Source organism: Diceros bicornis, chromosome 6 (genome assembly GCF_020826845.1).
Source record: "Diceros bicornis minor isolate mBicDic1 chromosome 6, mDicBic1.mat.cur, whole genome shotgun sequence".
Taxonomy (NCBI): domain Eukaryota; kingdom Metazoa; phylum Chordata; class Mammalia; order Perissodactyla; family Rhinocerotidae; genus Diceros; species Diceros bicornis.
The window spans coordinates 55,364,655-55,391,720 of record NC_080745.1 but is presented as its reverse complement, the minus strand read 5'-3'; the positions used below and the strand labels follow the sequence as shown (position 1 = coordinate 55,391,720).

The 27,066-nt window shown below is 41.7% G+C and overlaps 1 protein-coding gene across 1 annotated transcript; it reads left to right on the top strand.

Annotated features, from left to right (window-relative positions):
- The first annotated feature begins 2,695 nt into the window (after positions 1-2,695).
- CH25H (cholesterol 25-hydroxylase) lies at positions 2,696-3,957 on the top strand. The gene has a single exon (XM_058542681.1). It carries the CDS (start codon positions 2,717-2,719, stop codon positions 3,527-3,529), a length of 813 nt encoding a protein of 270 aa, XP_058398664.1. The 5' UTR covers positions 2,696-2,716; the 3' UTR covers positions 3,530-3,957.
- The last annotated feature ends 23,109 nt before the right edge of the window (positions 3,958-27,066 follow it).

The window sequence follows — 27,066 nt, the reverse complement described above, 5'->3', positions numbered from 1 at the left end:
ACACCCCAAGAAAAGCACAGCATGTGCTGAATGGAAATTGGAGAGTTGACTCAATTTCTGTTGAGGGCAAATCTGAGTGATATTTTACCTGTGAGCAGAATTCATTTGTAATCCTGAGAAAGTGGGCTTTAATGGTCCCTTTGGAGCACTGAGGGGCCCAAGAGTGAAGGAGAAAAAGCCCTTCCTCTTCTCTCTGACATGCTGCTTGAGCCATGCAAAGTTCAAGGGCAGGGTGATGTCAACCAGGAATGAGAAAGAAGAGAGTTCCTGGGTTGCCCTAAAAATGAATTGGAAAGAGCACTGGAGGAAGGGAAAAATTGAAGAGGAGCCTAGGAAGGACAGCTTGTCTAATTGGAAGAAACCTACCAGCAGGGAGGCCAAGAGCCTGCATTATACCTGTCTCTGCTACCATCTAGATATCCAAGCACCATTAGAAAATTCACTCTCTTTTTTTGCGTTGGCTATCAAGAAGCTCAAAGCTGTTTCTCAACCTTTATCTCATCAATACATAAGCAGAATATCATAATAATATTCTTATGGCACACTGAGGTTTAAAAAAGAAGGCCTCAGAATGGCCAGAGGCTGGGGGCTCCGGAGAATGGGCATCTGAGGGATCTTGGTGTTTCATCAGTGGCAGGTCAGGGACACACACCAGTTGGGAAGTTCTGAATTATGAATTGGCCTATTGTAGATGTGCGTGTGTATATAATATCCTATATATCCCATATATATCTTATATATTATATAATTATACATTGTGAATGGCCTATTATATATCATATGCATAATATATAGAGTATTTACATATATACATATCCATATATTATTATATTTCTAGGCCCTTATATTAGTCTATATTTTTGTTGTGCTTATTCTTTTCTCATAATATATGGCTTTATAACTTTTATTTCTCCTTACATAATTTTATTTGATTTTAATTGCAAACTGCCTCAATTATTCTTTAAGTAAAATGTTGAGTACAAATTTAAAGTAATGTGGGTCTTATTTTGTATGTTTACCGTGTTCCAGGCACTACGCTTTTACTTCTGTAAGATCACAGCTATTATAATAATGCCTATTTCTTGGCAGCATGAGGGACTCAGCTCTTTTAAGTACTCAATGAAATCACTTCAAGCAAAACACTTTGCTAATGCCTGGCAGCCACTACATGGTAGCCTTATTACTTTCCCATTTAACGTTCAAAATAGCCTCATGAGATGGCTTCCATTATTATTTCTCATAGGGCAGGGCAGATACGAAAATGCAAAGTTAGGAGGAGTGAAGCGCTGGCCCCAACATCACAGACACAAGAAGAGGCAAAGCTAGGATTAGGAGTGGTCCCTGGCTTCCAAGTTTTTGTCAGAAACATCTATCCTCTAGGCATCTTTTGTCAGTGTCAGCCCAACAGATCAAACGCGGAGGGTGTTTTTTATGCTAGTCCGGAGTCTCCCCAGAGCTCTCCTAGTACCGACCTCCTTGCCCTCAATCCTGGGTCAGTCTACTCCTTTGATGGCGGAGAAACGCAGGGATGGGGCTGGCCGCACAGTCCTGCTTTCTGGGCCAGGGATGACTTGGAGGGATGGGGATTGAGGACGAGGGGCAAGTTGGTGTCTGGAAGCCAGCCGAGGGACGGGCAGGGTAGGAGCGACATCATCCTGGTCAACAGTCTCCCGGAAGTCTTCAGGGCCGCACAAGTATTCCCTTGAGGAACGAAGTGGGCGGTTTACTAATTTCATTGCTTCCACCCAAACTGAGATGCAGCTGCTTTTTAGCCAGATCTGGGTAGGCTCTGGGTGTTAAACCTAGCGCTTAACTTTTTTTTTTTTTTTTTGGTAAAGCAAAGCCTAGCAGTTGCAGTTCCCGTTCTTGCCACCGTGTCTCCCCGTTCTCGTCGCTGGTCTGGGCGCTCCGGGGGCGCTGCAGGGGGACCGCCCGCAGGCCCGGGTTTGCGGACTCCGCCGGGCGAGTGTGCGTGCGTGTTCTGGAGCTTGCCGCGAACCGGCGGGGATAGCTCCTCTTGGGAGACGCTGGAACTAGGGGAGGTTTCCGTCCCGCCACCGGTCCCGTCTGATTTCCTGCGCTGAGGGTCGCTGCGCACGGCAGGGGACCCGCGGTTCCCTCTGCGAAAGGTTAGTTTGCCACTCGCTGCTGGTTAGATCAGTACAGGGTGCTCAGACAGAAAAGATCCGAAATACAGAAGGTATGTCGCTTTAAAAATTTTTTTTAAATGCAGTTACATTTGCGCCTTTATGAAAACAGATAGACGCAATTATGTATATTTAAAAATACAAATAATTCTGCATTGATTGCAAAGGAGCTCTTTCTGGTGGTGATGGAAATATTCTCTATCTTGTTTGGGGATGGTGATGACACGTGAATTGTTATCAAATCTCACAGAAATTCTACGCTGAAGTTCTGTGCCTTGTGTTCTGTGTAAATTCTACGTCAAAGGAAAAATCAGAACAAAATTCTGCATGCATGTGAAAAGTTACTAAGTGCCATCGTATATTGCATGTATAAGTGCCTATTAAATGCAGCTGTAGATGTGTATTTACAGTAACTAAGCGCAATTCTCTGGGGTTATTTATTTATGCAAGCTCCACGTAGCGGGGAAAGGGAGAGAAGCGGCGGCTGACATCACTCGGGGGCGGGGCCGCAAGTCCTAAGAAAAGTCGGTGGAACGCGAGCCGCGGCAGCTGCCAGGCACAGCCTCACCATGAGCAGCCGCAACAGCTCCGAGCTCCCTGTCCTCTGTAGCTCCGGCCAGCTGTTCCTGCAACCCCTCTGGGACCGCCTGAGGACCCGGGAGGCCCTCACCCAGTCGCCCTTCTTCCCTGTCATCTTCTCCATCACCACCTACGTGGGCTTCTGCCTGCCCTTCGTGGTGCTGGACGTCCTGTACCCCTGGGTGCCCGCGCTGCGGCGCTACAAGATCCACCCCGACTTCTCGCCCTCGGCGCGCCAGCTGCTGCCCTGCCTGGGGCAGACGCTCTACCAGCACGTGGTGTTCGTGTTCCCCGTGACGCTGCTGCACTGGGCCCGCGGACCGGTCCTCCTGCCACCTGAAGCCCCGGAGCTGCTCCAGATGGCGCGTCACGTCGTGTTCTGCCTGTTGCTTTTCGACGCCGAGTTCTTCTTGTGGCACGTGCTGCACCACAAGGTGCCCTGGCTGTACCGGACCTTCCACAAGATGCACCACCAGAATTCGTCCTCGTTCGCGCTGGCGACGCAGTACATGAGCGTCTGGGAGCTGTTTTCCTTGGGCTTCTTTGACATGGTGAACGTCACGCTGCTCGAATGCCATCCGCTCACCGTCCTGGTCTTCCACGTGGTCAACATCTGGCTGTCGGTGGAGGACCACTCGGGCTACGACTTCCCCTGGTCCACGCACAGACTGGTACCTTTCGGGTGGTACGGGGGCGTGGCACACCATGACTTGCATCACTCTCAGTTTAACTGCAACTTTGCCCCTTACTTCACACACTGGGACAAAATATTGGGAACTCTGCGGTCTGCTTACACCAAGTAACACGCACCCCTCCTGGCTTGGTGGTGTGGCTGCGGTGGGCAGTGGTTGCCCCTCAGACTCTGTGCATTTCATGCTTGACTCAGGAGAAACACATGTGGACTTTTTTTTTTAAAGTAATTTATTACCTGATGGAAACTTATGGATAAAATCTGATAAAGTAATATATATATAATGTTTGTATATCAACAATTGTATTCTTGGTGTAGAAGTCTAGATCACTTCAGTAGCCTTGATTCCTGGATATGTAGCAGACATTCATCACTGGCATATTTAAGTCACCTCTAAAAGGAATTTCTTGTAGAACAAGGAATTTCCTATGTTTGCAAGTGTCCTAGAATGAGGCTAAAAGAACATATTTTTATGGAGAATCTGATCTCTGACTCTATAAACAATGAACCATGTTCCTGCTGGACAGTGACCAAGATTAATGTACCTTTTTTTTTCTATTTTTTTAATAGAACTGTATATTTATATTGAAAGAAATGTTATTTGTGCTTTAAAAAAGAAAGAAAGAACATAACACCAAACAAGTACTGGCTCCTGTTTCACTGGCATTTTGACTGATAAAAATTAGAATGGAAAGAGGGAGCTGGGGTGGTGGGTGTTCTTCAGAGCCTCCATCACTCCCACCATGGAAAGAGAGGAATCTGGTGAGGGGCGTGTTGTGGGAGGCTGCAGGAGAGGAGGAGGCGGGAGAAACGGTCTGTTTGTCTGCTTTGGTCTAGAGATTTCACAGAGGGAAAGAGGGAAAACGCTATTGTTCTAAGGCGACTGATTGAATTACTATTTGATTATTTGGGGAGTGGGGGTGGTGGTGGGGGATGAATAGAATTAGTGGCGTGTCTTGCTTTGCAAAACTGGTAAGTCATGTGTGTGCGTTAGAAGGGCTGATAGATACAGAAAGGTCTTCCAAGTAACCCCCCTCTTCATGAAGCCACCTAGTACAAATGACCATCATACACATTGCCTCTGCAATCTGGGATTTTTGTATATCACTTTTCTTAATTAAAACATACATGCAAACTGCATACCCCTTTCTCAAAGGAAAAAAAGTGAAATTTGACCCCAGATCCCTAGTTCCTCATCTGTAAAAGGAGATTGTGTCCGAAATGTTCTCGCAGATTACTAGTGACAGTAAATGTCCCTATTACTGACCACATACCTGTCATCCATCATGTACCCCATCTGGCTTCTGCCTAATTGTTTTAATTTTATCTTTGGAACATAGTTTAGATAGAGTAAAGTTAAAAAATCAAGACAGTTTAGACAGAAAAGTATAAAGAACAGCAGCTTTGTGTGTAACTCTAGGCTCATTATATATGAACCTAGCTATCTTGTTTAAAGTGAAAAATCCATCTAAAGACCTAGTCTCCACAGTCTGCCAAATGAGAGTCCTGAGAAATATGTTCAGGCCTTCCAAATCTTTGGCAAAATGCAATCAGAATGGCGGACTGCTTGGCTGATTTTGTCATATTCCTTCCCAGTGTGTGTTCTCTCAGCTTCTTTGCTGAAGTCGCCTCCTCCTCTGTCCACAGCAGGACCGTGCTGGGACTGAAAGATTATATTGATGAATAAAAGTGAAATCCGTGAACGCAGGCAGTGAGATGTAAGGGGAAAATGCTGCGTTGGAGGTATTACATTAATATCATGATCAACATGCTGAGTGGAGAAAGAAAAGAAGGATGAACAGGCAGGTGTGGAACATGTACTATTAGTTGTTTCGAGCAGCTCCAGGCGCCCAAAAGCTGCCTGCAAATCTGGGACAATGACAGCTTATCACAGCTCACTCACAGAGAATTTTTAAAATGCGTCATGTTGACTCACTGTAACAGGGAGTTTTGCATTTGGGGCAAATTGTACTCATGGAAATCACTTGGGTTTAGAAATACTTTCTCAGAATAGGTTGTCTTATCAGTTTTTAATACCTTGGCAGGTGGAAGTGGGGGAGTGGAGAGGATGACCAATTTTTCAGATAGTTTGAGAGCCTAATACTAATGATGATGAAATAGTTCACATCTACATGCACTTTCCCGCATTGTTTCACTTGCTCCTTACAACAACCCTCCAAGGGATGTAGGATAGTTATTATTATCATCATCTCATGTTGTGGGTGGAAAATTGGTCCCTACACAGGTTAAGTGACTTGTTCCAGATTGTAAAATACTAGAAGTTGGAGCCAGTTCTCGAACTTAGCTCTTACAGCGTACACTATACGTCTCTTGTGATGATGCTTATGATAATCTTCACAACTGCCAGAGAGATGCAAACCCTGCGACTCCAACAAATGGCCTCTCTCTGCTATTCTTCCTCAACCACTGCCCCTCAAACACAGCATCCCTCTGGCCCACTACTGTGATGTGGATATCCCCGGATTCAAAGCCTCTGCTTGGGAGGGGAGAAAGCCAGGGAAAGCAGGCATAGGCCAGTCTAAGCAGGCCTTGGGAAAGCATAGGGCAGGTCAAGGGCTCTGTTTTCTGTGTCCCTCATTGCACATCAGCTAAGAGCACACGTGCTGAAGCCAGATTGCCTCGGGGGAAACTTGACTTTAGGATTTATTAGCTGAGTGACTCTGGCCAAATTACTTAACCTCTCTGTCCCTTGGCTTCCTCATCTGTAAAATATAGATAATCATAGAACCTACCTCACAGCGTTGTTTTGAGAGAAATTTGAGCTACTATATGTGAAGTGCTAGATGCGTTGGAGGTCTGGCTGTGTCTGTGTTTGCTATGATTGATGCCTCACAATGCGAGCACCAGGCCCGCAGTTCACGACCGTAACCTCCTGTCCACAAATGTGTTTGAGTTCTCCTATCTTACAGAGAATGAGAAAAAGCTGAGTTTTTGATCCTGCTTCCATCAAAGCTGCTTCTCTCGTCATCCTCTCAAGGCCCAATTGTTGGAAAGAGGCAGAAGTCTGTGTTTGTCTGATTCTACTTCCTCACTTCGGAGTCACCCGCCCTCCCCTCTTCCTGAAACTTTCACTCCCTGTTCACTGCCATCTTCCTCATTATCAAGTCCATCATTTTTCCCCCTTGGTTTTTCATCTCCTTGGCTTTTTTTTTTTTTTAAAGGTATTTGTTTTTGCAAACCAGCCTCTTCTTAGAATGTGGTTCTTGCTTGGTGTTAGTGAGGTTTCTCTAAACTATTTCCTTTCTAATTCTCCAGCTGTTTCTTCTTCCTTCAGTGGCTCCACGCTCTCCTCAGCAGGGAGGCAAGGCTCAAAGTGCTTCTCTTTTTATTAAAAAATACTTATATTGTGTGTAATGAATGTCCTTCCTACCATCTTCTTGTGCACTCTCTAAATCTTCACTTACATTGCATTCTAGTACACACACACAACGTATACGTACACATACCATGTGTTTGTGCATATATACATTGTACCTGCATACACACTATGTATGTACTATATATGTACATACCACACACAAACCATATGTCCACACACTATTATATATACACAGACATGCATTTGCACTCTATGTATGTATATGTATATATGCACATACACTATACATGTATGTACACTATATATGTATGAACACACTTTATACACACTATACGTGTGTATGTATACTCATTATGTAGACACACACTATATATACACATGCAAACATGATATATGTATATATAGAGAGAAACACTATCTATGTAAACCCACACTATATATATATATATATATATATATATATACCCCCTCCTCTCTCTCTCTCTACACACACACGTACACACACATACACACACGACCATTTCTGTCCTGTTTACCATTTATCTCTGCCCCTAGTACTATGCTTCATTCTTGGTAAATATTGACTCAGTGTTGCATGAATCCCAGAAGCAGTAGAAACACAGCTTTGTCATTAATCATGTCTTTCTTCATCCATTCTATCCTCCATCCCAGCTTCCTAACTAAGGCTATACTCACAACCCATAATCTCTGTTCTAGAGGTCATAGTCTACTGGAAAAGAGAATCAGGCAAACAAGTGCATCTAATCTAAGGTCGTCAGTGCTTTAATGGGACGTAGTAATAAGTTGTTAAGGGATCCCAAAGAAAGATAGGTCATTTGAGTAATAGAAATCGTGAGGGATTTGTATGCATTCACCAGGCAGGGGGAAGGGCGTACTGGCAGAAGAAACAGCACCGCAAATCAGAGAGGAATGAAAGAACTTGGCATGCTTGAAACATGGGAGGAAGCTCAGAGCACTGTGCGAACAAAAAAGGAATGCCATAGCATATTGTCTTGCCACTTGTCAAGCCATTGAAACTGCTTGGAACTGTTTGCTCACCTGCCTGTGTCACAGGGTCTTTGGGAGATTGTATATAAAATTGCTTTGAGGCCAGTGTTAAGGCTTGCTATTATTTGTTGATTTATAATGAGTACATGGATGAATGCATTGAAAACTGGACTTGGAAATGACATTCCAAGAAGCTTAGGTGCATTCGCTGGGCAATGGAGAGGGAGTGGGGTGAGAGCTCCAAAGATTTTAAGCAAAGGAGTGATGTGATTAGATCTGGTGTAAGAAGATAACTGGCAGAAGAGTATGGTGGTAGTGATTCCAGTTAGGAGACCATTGCAAGTTCTGTCTGGATTCCAATCCTGGCTCCACCACGTATGAACTTTGTGAGCTTGAGCAAGTTGATTAATTTCTCTGAGGCTCAATTTCCTCATATGTAGAAAGAGAGTGGTAGTACCTGCCTTTAGAATCGAGGTGAGGAGTAAGGGAGCTATTTAGAGAATTTAGCACTCTGCCTCACATATAGCAAACATTCTGTAAATAGTTACCAATGGGTTATGATTACAGATGAGAGATAATAAGCCTGATCCAAACAAATGGAGATGAGGTGGGGAGGAAGAAATGGATTTCTCTTTTATTGTAAAAGTAACACATGCTCATGGAAAAATTTCAAACCCTAGAGAACAGTGTGAAGTAAGAAGTAACTTCCATCCCCCTTCAATGAACTTATTCCCACTGCAGACATAATCAAAGTTAACCCTTTTTTGGGTGCCAAACCAGAAAGTCAGTCATTCAGTATCTCTCTCTCTTTCTCTCTTTCAGCTGGGATGCATTAAATGGTTTTTAAAAGTTAAGAGAAAGCAAGTTAAATTCTTTAGACAAAGGCCCAAGGGCATTTCCTCCCTCTAAATGTCTTTTGCTTATTTCCTTTTTCTATACCTTTTGATCACTAATCAAAACAAGAAGAGAAACTTAAGTTGTCTCTCTGGCACAGCTTCTGTGGAAGGCTTGCTTGGTGGTGTGACTGATCTGTACTTGAAATGGCAGGCCAGAGGAAAAGCAAGATTGTCCTTGTCTCCTCTTCTCTCGTCTACAGTTCTCCACTGGCACCTCTTACAGTACCTGCACTCTCTGCCTTCTCGTGAAGCAATTGCTTTCTCTATTGGAGTGAAAGGTCTCTGAAAGGAGAAGCCGTGTCTTGTAGATCTTTCATTCCTTGAGGATCTTACACTTGGAAATTGCTCAATAAATGTCTCTGGAGTGAGGTTCTAGGGTTTGGAGCCTGGAGAGTCTGGGGTCGAGCTGCCTGACTTTTTGTTTTGGGGGAAGTCACAGAATCACTCTGAACATCAGTTTCCCTCTCTGTAAAATGGGTGGATGTTGGAGTAATAATAACTGGCCTTGCCTGCTTCCTCAGGCTGCTGTGAGATCAAATGAGTTGGAGCAGTAGGATGCTGAGTGGATGAATGGATGCTCTGTATGTTGACTGTGACAATGTGGACCTTAGGCACGTATGAAGGCAGGAAGGTGTTCCAGCTCCTATCTCTTTCCATCTCTGCCATGATGATTCTCCGTCATGGCTTCCCTGCTGAATCTCAGGAGGATATAGGAGAGGAGGGGTGCCTCAGAGGGACGGGAGTTAGAGGAAGCTGGCCCCAGGGCAGGGCAGTTTGCAGAAATAGCCCAAACAGTAGTAGTTGTGCCAGAATTAGAAGTAGTGTTAATCTGAAACATGCCAGGAGAGGGCTCTTCCTTCTTTCTCTACCAAGGATGAGCTCCAAGCCAAGAAGTGCAGCCTGCTAGAATTTGGCAGCAAAGGGCTTTTGAGAGAAGAAGCCTTTGGTGTTGGACACTAACTGGAAAAAGTCACCCCTTACTAGGCAGTTTGAGCTCCCTGTTAGGTGGAGATAAGAAGAGTAGCTCATCCTTGGCAGTGGGTTTGATCTGCCTGAGAGCCAGCAGTACTGAGGGAAGACAGCTCATGCACTGACATTGTCAGGCTCGGAGAGTCTATGAAAGCTAAAGCTGAGACACCGCTCTCCAGCTTCCCTATTTTGTGAATAAGGAAACTGAGGCTCAGAGATGGGAAGTGACCTCCCCTGGGTAATACAACTGGGCTGGAACTCAAAGGACTTGTGCTCCTCCTGCTTCTCCCGCTGCTTCTCTCTCACCCTCTGGGTCCTTAGAGCAATTGCAGGCTGTCTCCTGCTGAGTAGCATAAATGCGGTTACGGGACACTGCTTAGAAATCGTCGAAATCCATATTCTTTGTTAATCATTTGCATAAACACAACATAAGTAACTCTGCTGATCTGTAGCAACTTGAGTGAAGTGCTTATTTCAAATTTTGCTAAGATCTATCCTGCCACACACCTTTGTGGATAATTGGTGTGAACTTTTATCCCTGTGAACTCTGAGAATCTCTGTTTAGAAAATGTTTAAGAAAGTATCCATATGATCGAATACAACTCAGCAATAAGCAAGAGTGAACTATTGATATATGCAACACCAAGGATGACTTCTTAAAGTAATTATGTTAAGTAAAGGAAAGCAGACCAAAAAAGTACGCACTCTATGGTCCATTTACATAAAATGGTGTGTACTATATAGTTCCATTTATATAAAATTCCAGAAAGTGCAAATGAATCCATTGTGACAGAAAGTAGATGGGTAGTTGTTTGAAGGAGGGAGGGGGCAGTAAAGATGGTTCACCAAGGGGTATGAGCAAACTTTCAGAGATAATGGGTATGTTCACTATCTTGATTGTAGAGCTGGTTTCATAGGTGTACACATATGTCAAAATTTATCAAATTGTACACTTTAAAAACATGTAGTGTATTGTCTGTCAATTATAGTAAATAATAATGATGATAAGTTAATCAATGACCTCATGTTCTGAATTTTAGCTTTGAAGCACTTTACTATGAACAAATATGATAGGGGACTTAATATCATAGGCACACATAGACACACACACAGAGTCTAAGATCAATTCTTTGCTCGTCTGTACACCTGATCTATCAAAGACAGCCTCAGGAGGAAGGCTTGTTTGAGAGCCTGCAAAATATAGACCCCTTTCTCCGAGGATCTCCCCATTTCCCACCCCCCACTACCTCACACACACAGTTTAGGCCCCTGCAGCCATGTTATATTATATGATCCCTCTATTATGGCCACTGCTTTCTGGACCTGGGTTGGAAATCTGATCCACATAGCAATAAGTAGATTATCTCCCAGAAATTTAGGATACATAAACAAGGAGGTCAAGATAACCATTTTGGGGCTACCATCTTGTGCCATTGAATGAAGATGCAAAGAAAGCTTATCTGCAGAGCCAGTGGAGGATGAGCAGATGTTCAGGTAGGAGAGATAAGACCCACACATCCCTGGAAAGAGAGTGGGGGAAAGCAGAGGAATGACAGCAGTTAGCTGCTTTGGTTTCTGGAGGCTTTCCGGGCCCAGGTGCCAGTCGGTAAGCCCGCTGTACTTTCTGCCTTTGCATATTCCATGACTTTCCAATAAATTTCTCTTCTTGCCTGTTTAAATGCCTTTCTTTTTCTTGTATTCAAAGAGAACATTGGTTGAAACACGAGGGTTCTGTGGCATCCTTCTGCCTTTAGGTTGAAGGAGGAAATCCCTTTGATGCAAACCAGTCTAGGAGTTATGGGTGGTTGTCATCAGTGGACAACAAATAGGCACATCCTAAGTGCTGGCCAGAGGCCAGGTGGACAAACTGACTATGTGTGGTTGTTAGGGGCCAATGTGAAGCACAAAATGAGTGCTCTGACACTATGTAGTAGCAATAAACCCCATCTTGAACTTCTGTCACCCAAGGTGAGCAAGTGATGCTGTTTTATAGTAACTTGAGCACAAAGTTTATTTCAAACTTTTGCTAAGACATCCCAAGTCCCATAAAAGAGTCTTTGAATCAAAGCCTACTTGGGAGCCCAAACCTTACCCAAACCCCATTCTTCTTGCAGAGAACATATCTCTGTTTCCTAACAGATCTCTTATAGGCAATGGGTCCAACAGTGGCACGTTGGGTTCTCCATGGGTTTGAGGTCTCTGCCAATGGTAGCAGCTTTCTAACACATAACCTGATTTCTTCTGCTGGGCTAATTTCCCACATGATGCATCTTGATATTTTCTTTGTCTCTGTCTCTCTGTCTCCAGCTGTGTCTCTTTTGTTGACTTTTTCTTTTCTGTTTTGTTTTGTTTCGTTCTCTGGCTGACATTTATCAAATGCTTGCTATGTACCAGACTCTATTTGACACATTTTACATTTAGTAACTCATTTAATTCCTCACAGCAATCCCATAAGTGGCAGAGAGAGCTTTAGAAACTTGCCCCACATCACTCAGCTAGTATGTGGCAGAGTCGTGATACATACCAGAGAGACTGGTTCCAGAACCCACTCTTGTCATCACTGTGCTCTGCTGTCCCTCAGTAGCTTGTTTTTTTCTTTGTCACATCACATTCTCATGCTTTCATAGAAATATGAGTTAAAGGTTGCTTAAAAGAGTTTGTATTTGGTTTCTTCTTTGTGACCTTGTTCTTCTTTCTGCCAGGAAAAGGTGAATTCTTACAGGCAAGGATTATACTGTCATCAAGGGATGTTAGACCCTGAACTCATTCAAGGGGACATTTCTATAGGCAGTTTTTCCCTTCAACATATGAATTTGGGGGGCACAAACACTCAGTCCATAACAGTACTTGTAAAGGATGTGTATTCTGTTGAGTGGACTGTTCTGCAATTGTCAGTTACATCAAGTTGACTAAAATGTTATCCAAGTCTCCTACATCTTTATTTTCTTTCTACTTGTTCTATCAGTTATTTAAAGTGGGATTTTGAAATCTCTGATTATACTTGTGGATGTATCTATTTCTCCTTTTAGTTCTATCAGTTTTTGCTTTATGTATTTTGAACTGTGTTATATGAGGTATAGAAACATGTAGCATTTTTACGTACTCCTAATTTATTGAGCACCTACCATGTGACAAGCCTTCTTCTACCTGCTTTCTATACATCAACTCCTTCATTGCTAAGGGCTTATACAGTCATTACTATCTCAGTTTTAGAGAGGAGAAGAAAACTGATGCACAAAGTGGTGAAGAACCTTGTGCAAAGTGTTACATAACAGGATAAAACTCCAAGCAGTTAGATTTCAGAGTCCTCACTTTTGACTGGCATCCTATTTTAGGTGTGGAATGGGGATTAGAACTTTGGGCAAGGTCAGGGTAAGGAATGTGATTAGACCGTAAGCTCCGTTGAAAATTCAGCCTTTTGTTGTAATTGTTGAACTGGTTCAAATCTTGGCACATCATGCACTTCTATTATCCAATGAGAAAACAAAACACATTTCCTGGTAAAACAGAAGTAGTTTATGTTGGAGCCAACCTTTAACTTCCACACGTTTCTATTCCTTTCTCTTGGTGCGTCTGTGTGGCCTGAGAGCTGATCTCTCTCTTGTCCCTGGGTTGTACAAAATCAGTCCCAAGGTGGCTGATGAGAAAAAAGGAAGTATCTTAAATAGACTTTAGCAAGTCCATGAAATCCATTGCCAAAGAAGCTCAAGAGCCAACCCCACTTTGCCAATAGAGCTTCATTCAAGTGCCTCCCTCAACTCCCTTTGTTTCTTACTGAATCACTCAGAGATAGGGCATTGGACTTTAATCAAAGGAAGGGATGTGAGTTTTGGCTTTTCTACTTACTGACTTTGTGACTTTGGGAAAGTGACTTAACAAATCTGTAAAATGGATCTACTAATAGTAGATCTACCAATAGTAATACATAAAACACTCCTTAAATGTGGGGAACTATTATTATAATTATTATCTCTCTTTATAAATAAAGGAGGCCTGCTGCCTCTAGTATCTGCTTGGCAGCCTGAGTCAATACTAATAATTGTCCGTTACTGAGTTCCTTCTGAGTATCAGGCTCAGATGCCTTTTATCTACATGATCTCATTTAACCTTCATTTAACCCAGCAACCTTGTAGGATCTTCTTCATTGTCACGTTTTTACAGAGGAAATCGAGACTCAGAGAGCTTATATGACCTTCCCATGATCACGCCCAGAGTGTATATGGAAGCCAGGATTCAATTTCAATCTGTAAGGAAAGCCACTTTCTTCCACACATTTCCCTTCTACTCCCTCCCTCAAATGATAGAGAGGGTCTCCTAGGCCTGCCACGTACAGCCATGCAGGTTGTACATTAAACAACTCCAGGGAGTGTCATTTTCATAGGCATTAATGTGAATGGTGCCCCTGGAGGTATGCAATGCACAACTTATAGACACGTATGTGGAGGCACTAGAGCAGCTAATGAGTTTCATTCAGAGAGGAGAGAGGACTTTGCTGACAAACACGTCCTCACCCTTACATTTCTCCTTTCAATCATTCTTGGAGGTGCTTTCCATGCTTTTATAATTCTGAGTAAATGACCTGAAGGGACCTGACCACATTACCTCTAACCATGTGCTGTGATTCTCTTAACATGACGGTAATGGGTATGCCTGCATTTGTAATATTCTTTGGGTATTTACCTTCCATGTGCCCCTGCATGCCTGCCACCTTCCAAAAAATTGCCGTGAATGAAACTGCCTAGCTGGATTTGGCAGTATGATGCCGAAACATAGGCAAAAGTGAGCTATCTTCTTTGAGTTCATCTTGAGAAAATTCCTTCGTGTACTTGTGTGTGCTTAAGCTGCTAAAGGTCTTAGAGGTAGTCTTCCATGAAGTAAACTCTTTCATGTTTCATTTTCCAGAAAATGCAGCTTGGCATCGATCTGTGCCTTTGGCTGTGAGATATGCTTTTATCCAAATGTAGGAAATATGAGTTTAGGGATAAGTTAGAGGACATCAATAGTTTTCATTTGGGCACGTTTCCTTCTTCTCTAGGCCAACTTCATAAATGCTATGGTCCACGGAGGCCTTTCCCTACAGGCTAAGCTTTAATAATGGTGTTTGCACTCAAGGGAGCTGGAGGCAGTAGAAACACTAACTTCCAGTGGCTCTGAGAAGGGTTTATGGTCTGGGCTGGACTCTGTTAATGACTTCATTTAATTACCACTATTTTGTAATAGTTACAAAAGATTATTATACTTCTTTTACATTTATATAGGATTTTATAGAATGCTTTTAGGAACTTATATCTATATTATAACCTTGTGAAGTTACATTGATAGATAATTTTATGTCTTGCGGAAGAGAAATCTGGAATGTGAGGCTAGAGATGTCAAAAAAGATGTCCAAATTCACAAAGCAAATGAGAGTCTAAACTTTGTTTGAACTTTCCTTCCCAGAAGGCCATAGCAGTCACTGAATCCATTTGGAGGTCATGGAGACTTAATCCTTTGCTTTTCTCAATTCCTAAGCCCAAAGTTTCACTACAACAATGTGGAGAACATTTAAAACCTCTCCAAATTAGTAGAGTGATTTTAGACTAATTAAAATTGAGTCAGTCTTCCAGTAGAATAAATCCATGTGTTTGTAAACTGCCTCATCCAGAAATAGCCCTGTCTGTAATCCCTTATCTCTTCTACAACAGACAACATAAACAGTAAGGGGCAGAACTCCAATTGCTGTCTATTAAGAATTGCTTCAACAAGAACTACCCCAAGACCAAACAAGTATTCATACCCCAGTGTAAACATGCAGCCCTTATTGGCCTACAGATTTCTAGGGAGGTAGAGTGCAAACAGCTCAGGCTATTGATTGTCACTCAGTCAGACTAGGATGCTATATTCATTCTTGAGGATTTGGAAATAACTTTATCCTCTCAGAAATCTGTGCTTACACCTCCCAAGTGGTCCACTCTACTACTTCTGCCTTAAAATGTAGTCTCTGGGGAGCACGAATCTTTTGTGTCTAAATTTGTATGTTGATAGAATCATATACATTAATGTACATCATTAACTGATGACGAATCAAGAAGCCCTTCTTGTTCTCTTTCAACATCTTACGAACAATTGAACAAACTTGAAGGTAGGCTCTTGATGTGAAAGGCAAATATTATTTCAGACAATGCAAATATCCTTTAATTAAGTGGAAGCCGATGCTGATCCATAGCCAACGGGGAGTTTAGCAAAGAGATCAGCCTAGACCAAGATTGGAGCAGATTGGAATGAGAGACAGAATTCAGCAAATGGGAGAGTTAAGGTTCGTGGTTTCAAATTTCCTTGTGTGACTTGACATGGTTCCAAAAATTTCTTCTTCGAAGTGAAATATCAGGACAGAAGGTTCCGCTGAAAGTTAGTGTTTCTAACTGCCTCCAGCTACCTTGAGGGCAAACACCTTTATCAAATCTTAGCTGATGGGGTAAGAGTTTATGACATGTAAGCACTAATTTGAAGTGTTTTCTCTGATGAACCAGAAATATCAAAGAAGACAAGAAGGGGAGAGTGAAATACAGGATTGAAAACTCTTTGTTGGAGATAAATACTTGAAAACGTATCTATTCTAGGGTGATGTTTTACAAACTTTCTTTCTTGTCTTAACTGAAAGTACATGTGGGCATATAACAAAAATAAGTAGAGAAAACTGACGCTGTCATGGTTGAATGGTAGGTAGTTATACAGAGCCTGCTTGATCTGCCACCTACACAGCCTCAGGGGAACATCTGAGGCACTTCAGAGCTCTAAGGGTCATAGTGGAAAAGCAGTGGACTAGGAAATTTCTAGAATTTCTTTGTGGGGAATGAGGTGGCTGTTCTGTAACAATTGTTAGAGCAGGCCAGGAAGAAAGGATTGGACTGTGAACTCTTTGATAGGAAGGATCCTAACTTATTCATTTCTGTATTATTGGTGACAAGCACAAGACCTGGCTCATGGTAGGTGCTAATTAATTTAGCAATTTGTTAAATAAATGACTATATCTTAAAAAATCTGCGTTTGAGTGATAAAAGTACCTAAAACCAAAGGAGCATAGGAAAGGAAGTTTATTAAGGGGAATGAGTGTGGGCATTCATTGTGACTTGATTCATGTGTGACTTGATGTCCTCACAATTGTTTACCTGGAGACGTACCTCTTGCTATTTTGTCTTAATGAGGAATGAAGTACATAACACTAATGAATCTTCCAGTTTAATAAAGCTTTGCCTGATATGTTGTCAGGTCTAGTTCATAAGTACCCGAGAAGTTGGCTTTAAGAACCCATAAAACCATGACTCTCAAATTTTAGAATGCATAAGAATCATTTCAGGAAACTGTAAAAAACAGAGATTCCTGGGCTGTACTCTAAAAGCCCTGATTCATCAGGTCTAGATAGGGACTAGGAGTCCTTATACAAATGGTTCACAGGCCACAATTTGAGAACCCCTGACTGCCCTGGATGAAAGGTGCAAGAGATGAAAGGTAACTGCTTGTTCTCAGGGCTGACACCTACACTTCTAGATTTTGTGAATTCCAGGCAAACTAAGAATTCCAACACCAGTCTTGAAGGCAGCTCTAGAAGCTCCCCCACTCCTCCAGAGATTCCCAGAATGGTAACTTGCACCTTGCAGGCTTCCAGTTAACGCTTGCTGTGGGGCTTACAGGGGTGAAGGCCTGGGAAGATGACCCCAACTCCAGCTGTAGCCTGGATTTGATCTTTTGGCACATTTCTATTCATAGCCTGGAGTAGCCCCAAAAGTGTCGGGTAGTAGTTGAAATGTGTTCAAAATAATGTGGAAAGAATGACAGAACAACACAATGCAAATCTCTGTAACCACATTCTTTCAAAGAAAGCCATTTTATTAAGAGTCTATTGAAATCTACCAGCAGGACAGAATGGAAAAACCAAATTCCTTTGTGATTTTTATATTTTCCTAGTTGCTAAATATTATGACTATAAAGGCATAAACTTTAGATGGTAATAACAACTGATATTTGTATACAATAAGTGTTTACAAAGAGCTATTCTAATCAATTAGTCCACAAAGAAGCCTTGAGAAGTAGGTATTCCAGATTTGATTTTAGAATATGAAGTAATTTTTTTCAACAAAGAAACATCTTCTTAAATGATGTTGGTTCCATAATCAGTTCTGATGTCAAAAAAAAAGTTTTTAATACCTTAGAGGATGGTTGAAAAACTATGTAGCAGACAAAAGCTTCTGAAGGTAAGTTAGAAATGCCTCCGGAATGTTCTGAACAACAGTAGCGTCTTTACAGAAGGTGTAAATTAGTCTCATCATGTGTCATTGGAATGGATCAGTTATGGTATCTTTGTTTCAGCAAAATACTGAACCATCAGTCTTTCACAGCCAAAATATCCAAGATTATTAATGAGGTCTGTCCTCCCAGCTACCCCTCAATCTTGTTGCATCTTACTCAGAAACAGCTGAATGGGAAACACCATAACAAAACTCATAACATCTATAAACATAATTTACACACATCTCTAAGGGAACTGAAGATGCCTGCCAAGAAGCCTTTTGATACTTAATTAGAGTTCTTTTACTGAAACAATGTTTTTCAAACTTTTGGGAACATACGTCTCCCTTTTAATTAACACTAAAAATCTCGAAGTCCATCTTGCCCCCATTTCAATGCCTTCTCCCTTCTTCCTTTGAGAATCACTCTTTTTCATGGATGGAATCTTCTATTAACAGGGATCCTTAAAAATAATCTTCTGCAAGTAGGGAATAGAATAAAGCTATGTGATAATTCTGGGGTAGAAGTTTAAAAAAAAATGATGGCTTTTATTCATCCCCATGGTCTTACCCTCACTGTATTTAGCCTCGCACAATTCACTCCCCTCTTTGGTCCTTCCCATTTTTCATTTATGAACCTCAATCTCACATTTCCTTCCAGCTACGATTTGCTTTAATACGCCAGCAGAGATATGACAGAGTTATAAATTGTGATCATGACTGGTGGGAAATGTAAAGTAGCTGGCTTTTTTCCCAGTCAGATAATATTCAGATGGGACTCTAGAGAGCAAGAACACTGCATGGCAAGGAGGGGAGAAAAGTATTAAGAGTTATGATCAGTGTTAATCTATTATCTAGATAAGATCTGGTACAGGAAACATGGATGCAAGCATATCTAAGTGACTATAAAGCCAAATCAGTCCAAGAGGAAAACCACTATTCCCTTGCCCAGAAGACTTTGAGCTCTGCTCAAATAACTGCTGCTAATAAAGTCATCCATAATGGAAGAGCCACTGTAATGGAAGGGCCTGGAAGTGTTTTCTTTCCCTGGCGCTTAGGCGGTGGCAGTTTGCAGCAGTACTCTTGGCAGAAAATGGATGTGTGTGTGTTCTGACAAGGACTGAATGGTTCTTACCCTTCTAGGAATGCCAGCTGGACTGTCATCCTGAAGCTGTCTAATATAATAAATGGGAATTAAGCAACAAGAGTATAGGCTGAGGGCTGTGTGGAGACAGGAAAATGGCCCAAAGAGCCATAAGGATAGAAGTTTCTTCTAAATAATTGTTGGCATTTGTATAAAATTTGGTCTTGACTGACACCTGCCTTCCAATTCTTATAATAAATACTCTACAGATAAACAACACTTTTTTAAAATTGTTACACTACGAAACTAATTATTTTCTTCATCGAAGAACTGCATTATATGCGTTTTATCACTGAAATTGCATATAAATGTAGACAGCATTTGTAGAGCCTTAAAAAAAGGGTACAATTTTTAAGGATATTGTCTAAAAGATATATACCAAATTTTTTAAAGAGATAATCTCTAGGTGATAAGATTATAATTGCTTTTTTTCCTATGTTCTTTTCTTTCCAGTTTTTTAAAACATAAGCATGCATTATTTATATATTAAGAGAAGTATAAATGTTATTCAAAAACAATGCAGTGATAATTGCTAACAACTTTGGAAACCTTTTTCTGTGCCAGGTTCCTGGCTTGACATTCTGCATGCGTTGTCTGTTTTAATTCCCCCAAATACCCTTTGAGAATGGAACTCGCATTGTCTACATTTAACCAATTCAGAAGCGGGCTTATCAAGGTTCAGTGACTTACTCAAGGTCATATATGGTAAGTATATGGCAAAGCCAGGACTTTAACCCAGGTGTTTTGTGACTCTAGGGTCTTTGGCCTAAACTCTGTTGATAGAATCAGTACACCTCTTCAACTTTCCATTGCTATCAAATCCTAATAATCTCAATAGCATCTAACCACTAAAACAATCCTTCTAACATGGCAAATTCTGCATTCTTATCTCAATAATCAGATTTTTCCTTCACTTCTTACCATCTTGCTCTCTCGCTTTCTTTTTTTTAACTTAACCCCAGGAACTTAGTATTTTGAAAAATCTACAAAATACTTGATTCTGAAACTCAGTCTTATTTGTCAGGACTCTAGAGGGCCTAGGAGATTGGCTGAAAATTCATGGATGTCAGAAAATTTGTTACTTTCACAAAATCTTTTTTTTTCTTGTGAGTTGCATCTCTCTTTTTAAAAGGAGAGAGCTCACATGATTTTGATTGAATAAAAGTTCTTTTGGTGAGTTCAGCTTAATGGAGGACTTATTATATTCCCTGGGGAAAAGCACAGGCACTCACCAGTCAGAATGGTAGTCTTCTGTGTTATAGAGGCCCTGCTGGGCCTTTAGTTCATAGACAATGGGGACGTCTAGAAGGATGGAGTGAGTAGGGAGAGAACAGGGCAGCCAAAGCAAGAGGAAGATACTTAAGGAGTAGGACTAGCAGCTGTTTACTAGAGAGTCTGGAAGTACAGTTGCTCTCATTACTTGTGGCGGTTGTGTGCTATAAAGTTGCTGTGAACACTGAACTGGTGAACACCGAACATTGCTCAGAGGGAAAATACAAAGTTAGGTTCCTGAGAGCCTCTGGTCACAACATTTTTGTAACTGATCCACAAATAACCTTGTTTTATGTGTGTTTCTGTTTAAAGAGACATTATTTAATATATATTAGTGATTAATTAACATCGAACTCATGGCCAACAGCCCTGAACTAAACTTATTTTCTCCATCAGCAGATCACAGCCTTTTTCTGCTTAGGCACACTAGAAGAGCACTTCAGCAATATGCTTGGGGGCCACTTAAAACAGTGAAATCACCCACAAAAAGCACAAAAATGTGAAAAACATAGCACTACATAGACCATGAAAAGGACACTGGTTTATAGCATGAGAGCTGAAACGGGAAGACAGTGTCACCTTGTTCCACCTCAGCTGGGAACGTATGTGTCAGTTGACTCAAATTTTTTGCTGCTCTGCACGTGTCCACAAATGACCATGAAAATGCCACGAGAACTGATTTTGGGGTTACAAGTAAAGTTCAGCAATCAGGCAAATTTGCAAATATGCAATCTGTGAGTAATGAAGATCCACTGTATTTTAATATTTTAGTGTCTAGTAAGACCATACTTGTGCATAAGCTGAACATCAGCAGTGGTATATAATTCCATGGCCTTGAGCCATGTAACCTTGCTAGGTGAAGCTGACCTTCTCCCTCACACCTTATTCTACCATCTGTGCCCCTGCTCTGACTGGTGCTTAGCCTCTGGCAAATTACTCCCTCCTTTTTCTTGTTCAAACTCATCCTGTAAGCCTGTTGAATATTCAACCTCCTTCATAATATCATCCTGATAACCTTAGGCAATATTAGCCCCCCTGATCATAAATATCACTCCTTAATGATATCTTGCTTCTTAACACTGGGCTCTTTCTTCTACATCTACCTAAGTGTTACTCAACAGAGTGGCTCCTTTGGGACTGTGGCCTGTCCCTTTCACGTCTCTCCTTTCCCTCTCCCTCTCCCATTAAGCTTGCTTTCACAGAGTTTAATAAGATTGACTTTTAGCCAGTCATAGGATGCAAAAGCTCTTATGGACCGCTGGATTCAAAGTTATACGCCTAGATTAAAGTTTTACTTACTTGATCTAGCTTAGAATTTTAAGCCTTAAGTCATTTTCTTAACAGATCCAATTCAGTTCTACTACAGACTGCATAGTTCCTCAAGCTCTGAATTTTGAAATTGTTCAATGCTACATTTGCAGAAGCATATATTGATATTTCCAATGCAGACTGAAGTCACTTTCTCTGCCTTGTTATAGAGAGACAAGTCAATGTCTCCAGTGACTTGTATAGAATAAGTGAATATATTCACTTGAATTCCCATGTAAAGATTTTATTCTCAGATCAGTCCAATCCTGATTAATCAGATCCAAGTCTGCCTTCCTTGGCACAAAGTAGCTGCTGATCACACACTCTTGGACTTCTCAACCTGCCTTGGAATTTCTATTTCTCTCTCCTCACTCACTGCCGTGGCACTTATCACATACAGCCTTGTATTATAGTGATTTGTGTGCATTTATCATCTCTCCTCAGAATTATTAACACCTCAAAGGCAGGAATTGCGTTTCAGTGGATTTTGTTCTCACTCTAGCCCTCAATACCTAGCAAGTATGTAAGTATGTTTTCATTAATATATTAATTCATTCATGAAATGAGTACCCACCATGTGCCAGAGATTGTTCTAAGCCCTAGGGGAGAGTTGGGAGTAAACAAACATCCCAGGCCTCATGGAACTTTTAGATCATAGTGGGGGAGACAGACAACAGCGAGAATGAATAAAATGCACAGTATGTGTAAGATTTCTGAGTGCTAAGGGGAGTAATAAAGCAAAGGAAGAGCAGAGGTCATGTTGGCTGCGATGGTGGTGGGAGTTGTCGCACAATTTTATCTAGGGTAGCTAGGGAAAGCTTCACTAAGAAGGTGACATTTGATTAAGAGCCTAGAGGAAGTGAGGGGACCATGGACCTAACTGGAGGGAATCCCAGTTAGAGGGATTCCCAAGAGTAAAAGCTTGAGGTGGACACATGCTTAGAGGTTGTGAGGAACAGAGAGGCTAAAGTGGAGTGAGTGGCTGGGAGTGTATAGGAGAGGAGAGCAAAGAGGCCAGGTCACGGAGATCCTTGTAGGCTCTTGTGAGGACTCTGGGCTTCATCCTTCCATAGAATGCCATGGGAGGGATTTTGCAGAGGAGTAACATGTTCTGACTTTTTAACATGCTCGCTCCAGCTGCCGTGTGGAGAGTAGACTACAGAAGCAAGGTTAGAACTGAATAGAGAGTTGCGAGACAGTTGTGGCTTGGACCAGGGTGTAGCAGTGAAGATGGTGAGCAGTGCTCAGATTCTGGTTAAATTTTGAAGGTAGAACAGATAGAATTTACTAACATATTAAATGTAAAGTGTGAGAGAAATAGAGGAATTTGGCTTGAGAAACTGGAAGAATGGAGTTTTGGTTTACTAAGATGGGCGTGTTTATGGAAGCAGCAGGATTTGGGTTGAAGGAGAGATAGAAGCTTGGTTTTTGAGATATTAAGTTTTAAATGTCTATAGAAATCCTACAGAGATGTCATTTAGGCAGATGGATATAGGAATCCAGGATTCAAGGGAGAAATGTGGGCCAGAAATACAAATTTGAGAGTGATCAGCATACAGAAAACATTAAAATTGTGAAACTCAATGAGATTCACAAAGAAAATAGCATAGATAGAAAAGAGAAGAGATCATTCCAATACAGTCATGCGCCACATAATGACCTTTTGGTCAACTACAGACTGCATGTATGACGGTGGTCCCATAAGATTAGTACCATATAGCCTAGGTGTGTAGTAGGCTATACCATCTAGGTTTGTGTAAGTATACGCTATGATGTTCGCACAACGATGAAATCGCCTAATTATGCATTTCTCAGAACCTATCCTTGTCGTTAAGAGACATATGACTGTATTTAGGGTGAGGAATGAACAAAGGAGACTGAAAAGGAGTGGAGAGAGAGATAGGAAGAAGACCAGGTAAGTGTAATGTCTTTGAAGCCAGATTAAGAGAGAATTGCTAGAAGGAGGAACCGAGCCACTGTGTCAAATGCAGCTGATGGTTTAAGTGAGAAGACGACTGAGCACTGTCCATTAGATTTTGCCATGTGGAAACATTGGTGATCTCAACAAGAGATGTTTTGGTTGAATGGTCAGTGTTAAAGTCTGATCAAAGTGGGTCCAAGAAATAATAGGAGGAGAGAAATTGGAGACAATGAGTTTAGGTAATTTTCACAGAATTTTACTATAAAAGAAAAGAGAGAAATGAGGAAAGTGGAACCAAGAATTTTTTAAAGGTAAGTGAAATAAGAGCCAATTGTATGGTTATGGGAATTATTGATGAAGGACAGTGGAGAATTGCTGGGGCTGTATCCCTGAGGAGGTACGAGGAGGTGGGAGCCAAAGTACTTGTGGATGTGCTGGCCTTCACTAGAAGCATGGGAAGTTCTTTTCCACACTAACAGGAGAGAAGACAGCCATGTGGGCATTCATGCAGATATGTGGGTAGACGTAGTGTTGGGAGCTTGTGGAAGTTTCTTTATTATTGCTTCTATTTTCTCAGTGAAGTAGAAATAAAAATCATCAGAGAAGAGGGGCTTGAAGTTTGAGGAAAGAGGAGGGAATAAATTAACCATCTAGGAAAGTGGAAAAGTGAATGGACTAGGGGAAAGATGGTATAATTGCCAAGCAACATTAAGGTCCCTTTTGGGGTTAGTTGTCATGAATTTAAAGCATAGCCAGTCAGCATGATTGTGTGTTTTTCTCCAGTCCAAGTAGCTGAGTGAGAGCAGGTGCAAAGTAGGTGGAGAGTTGGATCCAACAAAGCTTGGGGTTTGCCAAGCAACTATATCAAACAATAGAGGGTAAGGAAGATGAAGGAGAAAGCAAGGCCAGGGTTGTAATAATTGACTTTGGCATTTAGCCTGCAGGAAAGAGGAAAGTGAGACTACAACTGGGTGAGGCTACTGAAAAGTGAGCAGAACCTATTTCTTCTTGGTTTATAGATCTTGGTGGGTCAAAGGACTGATGGAGCAGGGGTTTTAGGGAGAGTGAGGTGCAAAGATAGGTAGTAGAATGGCCAAAAAAATGGGATGCTTGAAATTAGATTCTGATGGGAAAACAGTTATTGGTAATGACAACATTTAGGTTACGACTATGGAAGTGAGAGATTAAGGTAGTATGGTAAACAAGAGCATTGTAGGACAGGAGTTCATGAAATTCAGAGATCAGGGAATTAGAAAGATGATTTTTTGTAGAGATTTGGAGAGAATAACAGTGAACCAAGAGCTAAAACCTTCAAGGAATGAGAAGGAGTGTCTCAGGGATCTTTAGATGACTATAATGTGGTTGGATAGAGAATGGTATAATCTGACAACATAAGAATCAAAGCTAGGTGATTTTAGGGAGGAGGGAGAGAAAATGGTTGAAAGCAGCATTAAAGAGCAAGAAAGGCACCTCCTCACCCATCTTCAGATCCAGTATACAGGGTAGGGATGGTGACATTTAAGAGGGCTTTGGGGGAAGCGGTATTCTCAGGAGAGAGCCAGGTTTCAGTTAGGACATGGAGGTGAATGGAATCCTCACAACAAAAGGTTGTGGACAAAGGAGATTTTGCTGATGATGGAGAGTCCAAGAGCTGATTTTCATTTCAGTTTACAGGGAGTGGGAGGGATAGAAGATGGGGTCAGAATAGGTAGTAAGGATTAGAGCCCAGCATAATGAAGACATGAGTATCTTGCCACTTCCTGGATTATCCCTTAAATTCTCCTTCTTGCAACAAGCCATTTGGTCCTGTTTTGTCAAAATCTCCTGCTCCCTATTCAGTACACAAAGTTAGAACCTCAATCTCCACATTAATAATGTAGCCATCAGAAAGAGCATGAGGAATTTGAGATCCAGAGGCTCAACAATGAGTGGGAGAAGAAAGGAATTTATAGAGGTTACATACATGTGCCAAGAGCAAACCTCATATACCACAATTTCCTCTGCAAAAAATATGCTTAGAATAATGACAAGACATTGGTATTTCTGAAAAATGTTGCCTAAAAAAGTGAATCATGGATTACAAATCAGACAAACAAACAACAAAATATTTCTGACAAACTCGTGTAGGAGTTATAGAAATGCCAGATAAGACTGGCCTGCCTCCAAAGCTTCCAAAATTTGTTGTGAAATGTGACAAATGCTTTTAAAACATTTCCCCAAGAGCATAGGCTAGGTTGTGAGAAGGATTACAGATAGCTCCTAAGGACCTCTGACTAGCACAATCTGGAGTGATTAAGCCAGTATTGCCAGAGGCCAGTCTTGCACTGTCTCCCTACTTTCTCCCTATGTGGTCAGGGTCCTGTAGCAACGTTAGTGTTTGTGTCTCCCCATCTCACTGTGTGTGCCCTCTCTTTTGGTCTCTCTGTGAGTGCCTCCCTAACTTCCTTTGGTGGGCATTGGCTTCCAGAACAACTTAGTTGGACCTAGGTTGTTCTGAGCCAGGTTCTCCATCCCCCATCAACAGTGCCCCCTATTGAGGAATTTAGATATATCTTAGCAGAGGCAAGTTGGGAAAGGAGGTCATGTAGCCCTCCAAGGGATCACAATTCTAACTGCCCTCAGCAAATTTTCATTTGCTCTCATCTGAGGTTTCTTCTCTGAGATTCGAGGTTAGCTCTTCTGACTCTTTGTTCAGGGTGACTCTCTTGTTTCCTTGGTCACTGTGCCACCTTCCCTGCAACTGATCTTGGAATGTGTGTGTCTGTGTGCTCTACTGACCCAAATGTTGGGGGTAAAGTGCTGAAATCTTTCCCCATGGCCTCTTCTTGTTCTTCCCCACTGGGGAAACAGATGCAACAAATCCGTAAATGAAGCCCAAACCAGGGTCCTCCTGTACCTCGCTTTGAACTGGCAGTGTCTTAGCCCATTCGAGCTTCTATAACCAAGTATCGAAGACTGGGTGTCTTATAAACAACAGAAATGTATCTCTCACAGTTCTGGAGGCTGAAAAGTCCGAGATGGTTAGGTGAGAGTTCAGGGGGCCCCTCAACATCAGATGATTCAAGACGCCCAAGGATAAAGAAAAGCACATATTTCAGTAATGAGGAAGAACTTAATGATTAAAATTATATTTATTATGAAAATATCATTAAAAATAGTTTTTTTCTGGTTCATAGATGATGCCTTCTTGCTGTGTCCTCACATGGTGGAAGGGGCTAGGGATCTCTGTGGGGTTTCTTTTATAAGAACACTAATCCCATTCATGAGGGCTCCACCCTCATGACCTAAGAACCTCTCAAAGTCCCCACCTCCTAATATCATCATCTTTGGGGGTTAGAATTTCAACATATGCATTTTGAGAGGATGCAAACATTCAGACCATAGCAGGCAGCATTTGACGTAAAGTTTGCTGGGAAGACATTCTATTTGTCCTTGGAGTAGAACTGAGGTTGTGGCCAGAGAGTAGTCTTCCTCTACACCCCTCACCCCAAAGAGTCAACCCTTCTCAGGGATATGAAAATATGAAC